At 40.7% G+C, this 12686-nt stretch overlaps 1 protein-coding gene across 12 annotated transcripts in view; it reads right to left on the bottom strand.

Moving 5' to 3' along the window:
• Nucleotides 1-12686, bottom strand: part of LOC140204772 (activating transcription factor 7-interacting protein 1-like) — a 145846-nt gene that overhangs the window by 65022 nt on the left and 68138 nt on the right. For all 12 annotated transcript variants that reach the window (XM_072271549.1, XM_072271555.1, XM_072271545.1 and 9 more), the window contains one exon: nt 2638-3746. In XM_072271549.1, the coding sequence (XP_072127650.1) occupies nt 2638-3736 (1099 nt within the window). In that variant the 5' untranslated portion in view covers nt 3737-3746. The remainder of the gene's footprint in view (nt 1-2637; nt 3747-12686) is intronic.

Raw genomic sequence — 12686 nt, 5'->3', positions numbered from 1 at the left:
GTTACATGCCTTCAACATTCTCTTAGTCAATAGCACCATGTCATTTAGTATTTCCTCAGTCCCCACCCCATCACAGACATTTCTTTATTCTCTCCATCTATCCCCTTTCCCTTGCAATTTAAAAATGTTTGTTTTTTTAAAAAAATCTTTTCTAGTACTAATGAATCAAAATTTCTACTTTTTTCTCTCATTCTGCAGATGCTGCCTGACCTGCTGCGGCCTGAGAATTTTATACTTTAATTCTATCTCTGAGTACTCCTTCCAAATCGCACATAATCTTGATGTGGATGTTCCTAAAATCCCTGACATTATTATGGGAGCACCTTTGTTGTACGGACCACAGCAATTCCACACACCACTCACATCTTTCTAAAGAATAAACAGGATGAATAACACATGCTCTGCTAGCAACACAAGTATTCCATGAATAAATAAATACATTTTATTGCTCGTTATGCGCATTTTACAATTGTATGCTCAACTATTAAAGCTTAGATTGTAATACACGCTTGCCAATGATAGGTCCTGTAATCCTTCCTACTTGGAGGTCACACTGCAAATGTCTGCTCTAAACTTGTAGACACAGCAAAAAGGGTCTTAAACAATCCACTTAGTTGACCCTGATGTCATGAACCAAAAACAGAAAAAAAATTATCATACAAATTTAATTAAAATGCAACTTTTCTGTCATTACTTACCCCAGCTACCTAAGCCACAACTTGCATCACCTCTTTACTTACATCCTCCCCAAAACACAGCTCTTTGGCATAGTTATTTAAAATCTATTCTCTAAAAATCTTCCAATTAAATATTGGTTAAACATTTTTTTTTCCATTTGATTACATCTTTGTGAAGCACCTTTGGTTTCCCCCCATATTATAGTGTTTATACAGATGCTTTTCATAATACCGTCACTGTTATCCGATTCCTCACACCTTACATCTCTCATGTTTACTACTGTTGTATTTTCATTTCTATTTCATTTCATTCACATTTTAGCATTAGTTTAAAAAAAATATTTTTGGACCTTTCACTTTAGAGGACTCTGCAACACATGTTCTCAATTTTTTGCTGTATTTGCATTTAAAACCATCATTCCCACAATCCTGATTGAGAAGTTGCAGAACCTGGGCCTCTGTACCTCCTCCTGCAATTGGATCCTTGACTTCCTAACCAGAAGACCATAATCTGTGTGGATTGGTGATAACATATTCTCCTCACTGACTATCAACACTGATGCACCCCTGGGGTGTGTGCTTAACCCACTGCTCTACTCTCTATATACACATAACTATGTGACTAGACGTAGCTGAAATACCATCTATAAAATTGCTGATGATACAACCATTGTTGGTAGAATCTCAGGTGACAACAAGAGAGCATACAGGAGTGAAATATGTGAACTAGTGGAGTGGTGCCACAGCAACAACCTGGCACTCAATGCCAGTAAGACGAAAGAGCTGATTGTGGATTTCAGGAAGGGTAAGATGAAGGAACACATACCAATCCTCATACAGGGATCAGAAGTGGAAGTTCCTGCGTGCATGATCTCTAAGAATCTAACCTGGTCCCAACAAATCGATGTATTTATAAAGGTGGCAAGACAGCAGCTGTACTTTATTAGGAGTTTGAAGAGATTTGGCACGTCAACAAATACACTCAAAAACTTCTATAGCTGTACCATGGACAGCATTCTGACAGGCTGCATCACTATCTGATATGGAGGAGCTACTGCAAAGGACCAAAAGCTGCAGAAAGCTGTAAATCTAGTCAGCTCCATCTTGGGTACTAGCCTACGAAGTACCCAGTACATCTTCAGGGGGCGGTGTCTCAGAAAGGCAGCGTCCATTATTAAGGACCCTCCAGCACCCAGGGCATGCCCTTTTCTCACTGTTACCATCCGGTAGGAGGTACAGAAGCCTGAAGGCGCACACTCAGCGATTCAGGAATAGCTTCTTACCCTCTGCCATCCGATTCCTAAACGGACATGGAACCTTTGGACCTTTATACATTATTTCCATTTTTGCACTTTTAAAAAATCTAGTCAATATACACAATTGATTTACTTGTTTACTTATTATTTTTATTTTATTTATATATTATTTGAAGTGCTAAGTTAACAAATTTCATGTCACATGCCGGTGATAATAAACCTGATTCTGACAGTTGTCTTTTTTTTTGCACATTGTCTGTTCAGTATTTGCTTGTGTGCAGTTTTCATTGATCCTATTTTTTTTGTATCTACTGTGAATGCCACAATAAAATGAATCTCAATGTAGTTCATGGTGACATATGTGCACTTTGATAATAAGTTTATTTTCAACTTAGAAAAGGAGGATATTTTTCATCTTTTTCTTGCACTTCACCATTGAGATCTAGGGGTAAAACCTTTTCTACTCTGTCCTAACTATGGAATACCTGTAATGTGAAATTCCCACTTTTATATTCTTAAAGACAAACTTCAATAAGTCACACCCATTAGGAAATAGTACAAAAATCAAGCAAGCTTTTTTATACATACATTCAGCATTTATGAATGTTAACACTAATTGATAAAGCAGTCACTCCTCCCTTAAAATTTCAGACTGCATCCAAAACTCTTTCAGCAAGATTGCACAAGATACCCAAACAGTGTACCTGCACTATCATTTTTTGGTACCAGCTCTTCACTTTCTGTTTGCTTCTCAGCTACCGGCTCATCCTCATCAGACAAGACAAGAAATGCTTCTTCAGGCAAGTTGCCATTACATTCCTCTTTTGAGGGAGAATTATTGAGAGAAGTGTCCATTTGTTCTTCTTGCAATGGACTGTCCTTTGGCGTTGGGGATTCCACTGCAGGATCATTTTCTTGCTTGCTGGATAATTCACCATCCTTCTCTGGAGCCAATTTCTCCAGAATAGGAATTATATCTCCAATTTCCAATTGGCCACTCCCAACTGATCTGTTCTCATTTAATGCATCTTTTGTTGCACTTTCACTTTCAGTCTCTGCACACTCCACTTTAGAGTTCTCACTGTCATTTTTCTCCTGTACAGATTCTACGCTACTTGTTATTGCCTCTTCACTAACACCCACTGAATTTTCACAGACTTCCTTTTCCCTCACAGAGGAAGATGATGATGACTGTAACAAAAGATTACTCTCATCTGGTACATCGTGAGCCCCATTTTCATCAACAGGGGGTGGTTTCCCTTCATCTGAAAGGCTCGGATCAGTACTTGAATTATCTGCTATTGAAGGCTCCTCCTTTGACGCAACAAACTCTGGTTCCACAACATCATTTGCTTTGCTATCACCGTCCGTCAAAACTTGGTTTTCTGCACTTTCAGCAGATATTTCTTCATCTTCAGCAACTGAGGGCATGGAGTCCATTTTTTCATCTTGTGGGCTTAAGTCCTTATCATCACTAAGACATTTTTCAGCAAGACTTAGTTCAGGTATTTGTGCAATGCCAAGATCGTCAACAGAGTTGCCTTGCAGTTCTTCTGGACCCAGCCTCACATCATTAATGCAGTCAATGTCTGTATCATCCATGCAGTTGGTACTTAATGACGTTTTGCCATCAGAATCGCCATTCTCGTGTTTACCATTACAGAGTTTAGTTTTGGTTTCTTCATTGGCTTTTAAAAGCTCCTCTCTGCTTTTATAGATAGCTTCTAGCTGTTGTCGGTCACTTGCGCGCATGGTTTTTCTAGCCTTGAAAACTTTTCTTGGAAGCTCTTCACTGGTATCCATCTCAGAATGCCTGAAAAGTAAGAAAGAAACATTGTGATATAACTCAACAGGTCAGGCCCTCTAAGTCATTCACTACTGAATACCTTGCATACAGGGTCACAAATTGTCAGGTCATTTTGATTTATGATGACTTTCAAAGTAATTTTTTAGCATACAATAACTGTAGTGAATTTAGTTCAACTACTTTTACAAAGATAAATTAATTGCTTATTACTTAAACATGCTTTAATAATCTAAAGAAGTCATTCAGAGCCAACTGCTTACAATGCTAATCTAAGATGTTAAGGTCATTGACATGTAATATTAACTCTTTCCCTCTGCAGATGCTGCTTGACCTGCTTAGATTTTTCTTGACATACTTTAGCCAAATTGACAAATATGGCCAACAATGCTTATTCAACGCACATATATATTGTAGGTATTTGTACTGAATCAGTGGAAATTGCTAGTAAATCAGAACATGCTCTAGTAACTGTAGCGCTACTCTTGGAGGGCCAAGTCCCCCTGGGTTTCCAAGATACAGGAACACAACGTAAAACTGCAGCAACAACTGATCTGAAGGTCATTGATAGGATTAGAGTATATCCATTACTATGTTATTTATTAAATTGTTATTTCTTATCTCTCTGCAGATGATTTCCAACTGTTGGGGCACGTTATTTCAAAATGAAGAGTCCACATAAGCGTTGACTGGTAAGAACAGCAAGATTAACCAAGCTGAAGGACAGTAATGTAATGAAATGGATATTTAAAAAAAGAATCAGAAACAGCAACAATATTGTTACACCACTGGATTATTGTATGTCTGATGACATGAGAATTTAATTCTACATAGCGGTCATCATGGAATAAGTAGTCAGTTTAGAAGTAATAGAATTTGAAGAAACCAGTGTATTAGAATTGTATGTTGTAATTTACATTAACAATGTGCTTATTTTTCCAATTTCAAGATTGGCTCAATTGCTAGTTTGTCAAACTCAAAGTCTTCCTAACTGCCTTCTCACATCTTAATGCACAGAAAATAAATAAGCTAGAATTACTGTTACGTCCTATGTACTATGACATTCTCCATATAGTGTCATGAGACTTTTTCCCCTCCATTTAATCAAAAACTAGATCCAACACTATAGACAAAAAAAAAGGACATTCCAATTATGCAATTTGTGTTCAAACCACCCGAGAACATCACTAAACGTATCCAAAATACCCCCACGTGGCATTTTTTTGGAATCCAAACACCCGAGGAAAACTGGTTCCTCTTTCTCCTTCTCATTACATTCTTAAAGTTGTAGAGTAAATTTGTTGAACACCACCTCCCTCTCATAAACTGGTTCTGTGTGAATGCATTCAGTGATACTCTACCTATGATTGCCCATTAGACAGAAATGAGCTGACAGTGTGGAGCTGTTTTGAAGAGAGCTGGTGATATGCCACTCCCACCAATGTAGTTCCTAATAAGACCCATAGAGTCCCATCACATCAAGTGACAGACGCCTTGCAACACAACCCAACAGAATCAGGATTTCCCATTGTTACATTATGGAAAATTCAAGTGCTCCTTTCATGGGGCCCTGTAACACCAAGTGGCAACTAAAGGAATATAGCTAAATTAATTTTGTTTGTTTTAAATGAACTATTTAAAACACATTTGAAAGTTTAAAAACCCTTTTTTTAAAAAAAAATAAAGCCATCAAAGCCTAACTTTGATGGAAACAAGGCTCTACAACCGGGCTTCCTGCTTGTTAAAAGCTCTCTGGAGATGTGGGGCTAGTCCTCAGCTCTGCCCTGGCTAAATGCTTGGTCTTCGTACACCTCTTGGGTTCAAGATTTAGCTTATCTGGCGTTCTGCATTCAAACCAGCTGCAGCTGGGTGGTGACTATAAGCATCAAGGTGTATTCAGGTGTGTCCACTCATATTTTCAGTTCCACTATTTAAAATTAGTTCCACCATCAGGAATCAGACCTTAATTGTTTTGAGCAATTTCTACATATTTTGCGTAATCAATGTGATATATTGTTTCCTGGTAACCAATCCAGCATGCATTTCTCTTACACGTTACCCCTGGCAAAAGTAACGTAATTTGTTTCAGAACCCCAAAATGCTAAAGTGCCTCATTTTTCAAGATCAAGGCCAAATAGGAGAAGAAAGAAAGACAGTAGAGAGACCTAGGCTTTAAGGAAGCATTAGTTCAAAGTTGATTTATTATCTAAGTACAAATACGTCACCATATACAACTCTGAGATCCATTTTCTTCTGGGCATACACGGTAAATCCAAGTAAAAAAAATAGAATCAATTAAAGACCATAGCCAACAGGACAAAAAAAAACTATGTTCAAAAGACAAACTGTGCAAATACTAAAGAAAAATAAATTTTAAAGTAAGCAACAAACATCTAGAACATGGGACAAAGAGTCCTTGAAAGTGAGTCCGTAGGGTGTGGAAACATTTCAATGACGGGGCAAGTGAAGTTCTCCCTTTCAGTTCAAGAGCCCAATGGTTAAGGGGTAATAATTGTTCTTGAACCTGGTAGTGTGGGTCCCGAGGCTCCTGTACCTTCCTCCGGATGGCAGCAGCGAGAAGCAAGCATGACCCGGATAGTGGGTTCCTTGATGATGGACACTGCTTTCCTGAGAAGTTCCATGTAGATGTGCTCAATGATGGAGGGCTTTATCCATGAGGGACTGGGTTGTATCCACGACTTTTCAGGATTTTCGATTCAAGGGCATTGGCGTTTCCATAGCAGGCCATGATGCAACCAGTCAATATACTCTCCATCACACATCTTTAGAAGTTTGTCAAAGTTTTAGATGTCATACTGAACCTTTGCAAACTTAAGTAGAGGTGCTACCATGCTTTCTTCATAATTGCATTTGTGTGCTGGGCCCTGAAATGATAACTCTGAAATGTTGACATTGATCAGCTCCCTGGTCTTGCAGACATTGAGTGAGTAGTTGTTGTGGCACCAATCGGCCATTTTTAATCTCCCTCCCTTTATCGCAACCTTTGATTCGGCAAACAACAGTGGTGTCGCCGACGAACTTAAGTATGGCATTGGAGCAGGGCTTAGCCTCGCAGTCATAAGTATTAAGCGAATAGAGCAGAGGGCTAAGCACACAACCCTGTAGTATACCTGTGCCAATGGAGATTATGAAGGAGATGTTAAAGCCAATCCAAACTCGCTGGGGTCTGCAAGTGAGGAAATCAAGGATCCAATTGCACAAAGTATTGAGGCCAAGGTCTTGAAGCTTATGGATTCATTCTGAGGGGATGATAGTATTTAATTCTGAGCTGCAGCCAGTAAAGAGCATCGTGATGTATGCATCTTTGCAGTCCAGATATTCCAGAGTTGAGTGCCCAGCCAATAAAATGATATCTGCTGTGGACCTGTTAAGCCACTAGGTAAACTGGAGAAGATCCAAGGCGCTTCTCAGGCAAGAGTTGATGTTTCATCACCACCCCTCAAAGCATTTCATTACAGTGAATGCAAGTGCTACTGGACAGTAGTCATTGAGACAAGTTAGCACGTTCTTCTAGGACACCAATATAATTGAAGCCTGCTTGAAGCATGTGGGTGGTATCTCAGACTGCCGAAGTGAGAGTCTGAAGATCTCAGTGAACTCTCCAGCCAGTTGATAAGCACAGGTCTTAAGTACTTGGCCAAGTATCACATCTGGGCTGGATACTTTCCATGGGTTCACCCCCTGAAGGTTGGTCTCACATCAGCCTCAGACTGAAATCACAGGGTTATCAGGGGTTGTGGGAGTTCATGAAGGTTTCTTCATGTTTTGATGGTCAAAGTGAGCATAGAATGAATTAAGCTCATCAAGGTGCGAATGTTGATTTTTAAACGTGATGTGTTTAAAAAGCAACTCCCAGGCTGAGAAGTTCTACTATATGCAAAGACAATCACTGCGACTGACAAATAAGAGCACCATTAAGCCACCTTGTTGACCTACATCAATCCAGACCAAAAAGGCAGCTCAGACCACTGAAATGAAGAAACAAAAGACGATGTAGACAAAGGGAGGATATGCCTGCATGTGAGGGTAACAGGAACTAATGGAGGTAGGCAGGAAATGTGGTGATAATCCAGAAGACTTTTCTGCAATACGGCATACAAGTAGTAGAATTTGACAAAAACTAGAGTTTATTGAAGTACAACTATGGGCACAGAAACGGCATTGGAGACAAAGGCTAAGGACAACAATGTCAGAATGAAATATCTGATTCAGCACAAGCAGGTATTATAGGAAACATTTTAATATATTTCCACAGATGAATTCTATTGATTTAAGCAGTCATGTCAAGATATTTAAAGTTAAGCAATTATAAGTGAATCAATAAGTTTTTCCTTTAAGTGAGATCAAGATTTTAATATATTTTTGTTTTGCTGCAAGAAATAATTGAATTGCCATTATGTACACAGAAAATAGTGTTCAAATTAATACAATGCTCTACCATGCTTCATGCTTCAGTAAAAAATCGATCAGATTATGTCAAAAATTCCCATGTGTTTATACAATTCCAATTTACAAAAAACATAAAAAGATATAGCCACAATCTTCTCTGGAACTTAGTAAGGCAGATTACATAGAAAGAACATGCATAATGGACAAAACTGACTTCACCTTCCACACCTTTATCATAAAAATTGTGCCACGGCAGTGCAGCAGTTACTGCGATGATAGTACAGCTCGGAGCGTTCCGGAATTTGCAATTCAGTTCCAGTGCTGCTCTGTAAAGGAGTCCCTATAGGACCACCAGTGGAACGCATGTGTTTTCCTTGGGTGTTCTAGTTTCCTCCAACAGTTATCAGACATACCGAGTAGGTTAATTGGTTACTGTAAATGGTCTCGTGATTAGGTTAGGGTTACACAAACAACAGGAATTCTGCAGATGCTGGAAATTCAAGCAACACACATCAAAGTTGCTGGTGAACGCAGCAGGCCAGGCAGCATCTCTAGGAAGAGGTACAGTCGACGTTTCAGGCCGAGACCCTTCATCTAGTCCTGACGAAGGGTGTCGGCCTGAAACGTCGACTGTACCTCTTCCTAGAGATGCTGCCTGGCCTGCTGCGTTCACCAGCAACTTTGATGTGTGTTGCTAGGTTAGGGTTAATCATGTTTGTCAGGGATTGCTGGAGCAGCGCGGTGCAAAGGACTGGAAAGGCCTGCTCCGTATTGTATTACTAAAAATTAAAAAAACAATTTAATTCATCCTGACTCTTTTCATTGCAGTACTATTTAAAAGTCCACCCTTTCTATTCTTGATCTGTTCTTTGAAAATTGAACAAGGGATCCAGAATTTGCTTGCCCACAGAAGGCAAAGGGTGGTTGTAGATGGTTCCTATTCTGCATGGAGGTCGGTGATCAGTTGTGTTTTGCAGGGATCTGTTCTGGGACCCCTCCCCTTTGTGATTTTTATAAATGACCTGGATTAAGTAGTAGAAGGGTGGGTTAGTAAGTTTGTTGTTGACAAAGGTTGGGGAGAGGGGTGTTATGGATAGTCTGGAGGGTTGTCAGAGGTTACAGTGGAACATCGATAGGATACAGAACTGGGCTGAGAAGTGGCAGATGGATTTCAACCCAGATAAGTGTGAAGTGGTTCCTTTTGGTAGGTTTAATTCAAAGACAGAATATAACATTAATGGTAAGACTCTTGGCAGTGTGGAGAATTTGAGAGATCATGGGGTCCATGTCCATAGAACCCTCAAAGCTGCTGCGCAGGTTGACAGTGTTGTTAAGACAACGTATGGTGTGTTGGCATTCTCAACCATGGGATTGAGTTCAAGAGCCGTGAGGTAATGGTACAGCTATACAGGACCTTGGTCAGACCCCACTTAAGAGTACTGTGCTCAGTTTTGGTCACCTCACCACAAGAAGGATGTGGCTACTATAGAGACAGCACAGAGGAGATTTCCAAGGATGTTGCCTCAATTGGAGAGCATACCTTATGAGAATAGGATGAGTGAACTTGGCCTTTTCTCCTTGGAGTGATGGAGGTCCAGAGGTGACCTGATAGAGGTGTATAAGATGATGAGGGGCACCGATTGTGTGGACAGCCAGAGACTTTTTCCCCAGGGCTGAAATGGCTAACACAAGGGGGCATAGGTACAGAGGGGATGTCAGAGGTAAGTTTTTCTACACAGAGTGGTGGGTTGTATGGAATGCACTGCTGGCAGCGGCAGTGGAAGCAGATACAATAAGGTCTTTTTAAGAGCCTTGTAGATAGGTACATAAAGCTTAGAAAAATAGAGGGCTATGTGCTAGGGAAATTCTAGGCAGTTTCTAGAATAGGTTACACGGTCCGCACAACATTGTGGGCCGAAGGGCCTGTAATGTGCTGTACGTTTTTATGTTCTATGGGATGAGAAAAGTTTCAAAGCTTACACAATTTAGGCAGTGGTATGCAATTTTAAACAAAGAGATTCATTATTTGCCAGGCTTCAAGACTTAATTTCTCAAGTTTTGTAGAATTGAATGTTAATACTGCCTACAGTGTCGGTAGACAGTACAATTTTAGCAGCAATTGAAGGGCATACTTGATTACTTAACAAGGCAGCTCAGCATAAATCCAGATGCTATGGCCACTGAAATCAAAAAGGCCATTATTCCTCAGGGTGAAAAGGAAGATGAGACAAGGGGAACGGAACTGATGGGATTTCTCTGCTGTGAACAAGCATAGACTTGATGCGTTGAATTGTTATAATGAGTTCAGTAATGGTTACTAGATTTCTTCTCATGCCAGAAGATACTTTGGCAGCTTGCATTTCTACTGTAGATGATAAGGAGAGGCAACAAAATAGTTCTTTTTCTTAAAGCTGAAGTTCAATTGCCTTACTTTACTCCTCTTGTCTGTTTTTTTTTTGTAAACCAGTTAACCACTTCTCATCACCAAAATATATTCACTAATCCTTACTCAACTTCAAGCTACATACAGATCACAACTTAGGTCAGTGATATTAATCCTGATTCTGAAATAGCTTGGAGGATTTAAGATGGCATCTGAGAATGGCAACTGTGTGCAGTTCCAAAGGAATCATTAAATATTCCCATTTAGGAATCTACCATCACAGTCAGGTACTTCAGGAAGTAAAATTGCTCCAAGATATTTTTTTAAAAATCCATTGATCTTCAAAGTTGGCAGTCTCTGGACTGCAGAACACATGGATAGTGAGTGCGGTTTTCCCTTTAAGGAAGTGAGGCTGTCAGACAGGGCTGCAGGTAAAACTGAAATATCAGGCAGTGAGGCGCCACCTCCCTACCTAGCTGATGTACCGTCCTTGGAATACATCAAGGATTGCTAACGTACAGGACACCAGAGGCATCAAGGATTTCTGTGTACTCTGCTTTCAAACGACATTGCTCTACCCCAGAACTCTAGTCTGAAGGCTTCACCTTCTATCGCATGGACCAGAGAGTAGCACCATGGAAAGACCGAGGAATCATCGTTTGCTTCATGATTCATCATGGTGCACAGATATGGCAGTTCTGTCCCAGTCCTGTTCCCACAGCCAGTTACACTTAACGGTCAAGTTCTGTTCATTCTATCTGCGAAGGGAGACTTCCGTCATCATCCTGGTTCCAGTGTACATTCCACCCTGGTCAAAGCCAGGCAGGCACTGGAGGAGCCAAGCACCATGATCAGCAATCATGCGACAGCATGCTCTATCACTGTTACACCAGCACCAGTAACGCTTACTGTGGCATCCCCAGACCCACACTTTGTCAAGTCCAAACACCTGGCTGTATTTCTACTTCCGGTGTACAGGCAGAGACTAAGGACCACAGCACCAGTGGCAAGGACCATGGAAGTATGGTCAAGGGAGGCAGAAGAGCATTTACAAGACTGCTTTGGATTGGTGGACTAGATCATATTCAGGGCTTCAGATGTGAATGAATATGCCACGGTTATCACTGACATCATCAAGGCCTGTGCGGATGAGTGTATAGCTTTGACAACATACAAGACATATCCAGATCAGAGGCTGTAGATAAACCAGATGTGTAGTCTGCTGTTGGGCTAACTATATAGTGTTCAAGACCCAGTGATCAAGAACTTTTAAGAAATCCAAGTACAACCTACAGGTGGCCATCTTAAATGGGAAAAGAAAATCCAAGTGAAGGTAGAAATGAAACTGAATGCACGTTAACTCTGGCAGGGTTTGCATACCAAACATCATAAATGATTATGATGTTTCACTCCCAAATGTGCTGAATGCCTTTTTCGACCAGGAGAATATACCAATACCTGTGCAAATCTCTGCAGCATCTGGTGATCCTGTAATATGTCTCAGAGGGCGACGTTACAACATCCTTCAAGGCACTAGGCCCCTGTGGTGTACCTGGTAGTTCGCTGAAAACCTATGCCAACCAACTGGTTGGAGTGTTAAAGGGCATCTTCAACCTCTCACTGCTGTAGTTAGAGGCTCCACCTGCTTCTAAAGGGCATACATCATAGATGGCCCAAAAAGGTGAGTGGCCTCAATGACTATTGTCCAGTTGTATTCACATTTACTGTGACCAAGCGCTTTGAGAGGTCACAGTAGATAAACCAGGAGATATGTAGGACTTGAACCCACTGCAATTTGCCGACTGCCGCAACAGGTTTACAGTGTTTGAAATCTCAATGGTTCTCCACCCTGCTTTGGACCACTAGACAACAGAAATACTCAGCATTAAACACCGTTCTCCTCTCAGGATTCATCAACAAGCTTCAAAACCTGAGCCTCGAAACTTCACACTGCAATTGGATCCTTGACTTCTTCATTGGGAGACTACAGTCAGTGTGAATTACTGGCAATTAACAGGCACCCCTCAAGGATGTGTGCTTAGCCCACTGTTATACTCTCTCTACACTCACGACTGTGTGGCCAGGGACATCTCAAACACCATCCATAAGTTCGCTGATAACACAACTGTTGTTGGCAGACTTTCAGATGATCAAGA

Source organism: Mobula birostris, chromosome 11 (assembly GCF_030028105.1).
Source record: "Mobula birostris isolate sMobBir1 chromosome 11, sMobBir1.hap1, whole genome shotgun sequence".
Classification (NCBI taxonomy): Eukaryota; Metazoa; Chordata; class Chondrichthyes; order Myliobatiformes; family Myliobatidae; genus Mobula; species Mobula birostris.
Note: the sequence above shows the minus strand (reverse complement) of the source record. Positions and strands in the feature narration are given on the sequence as shown.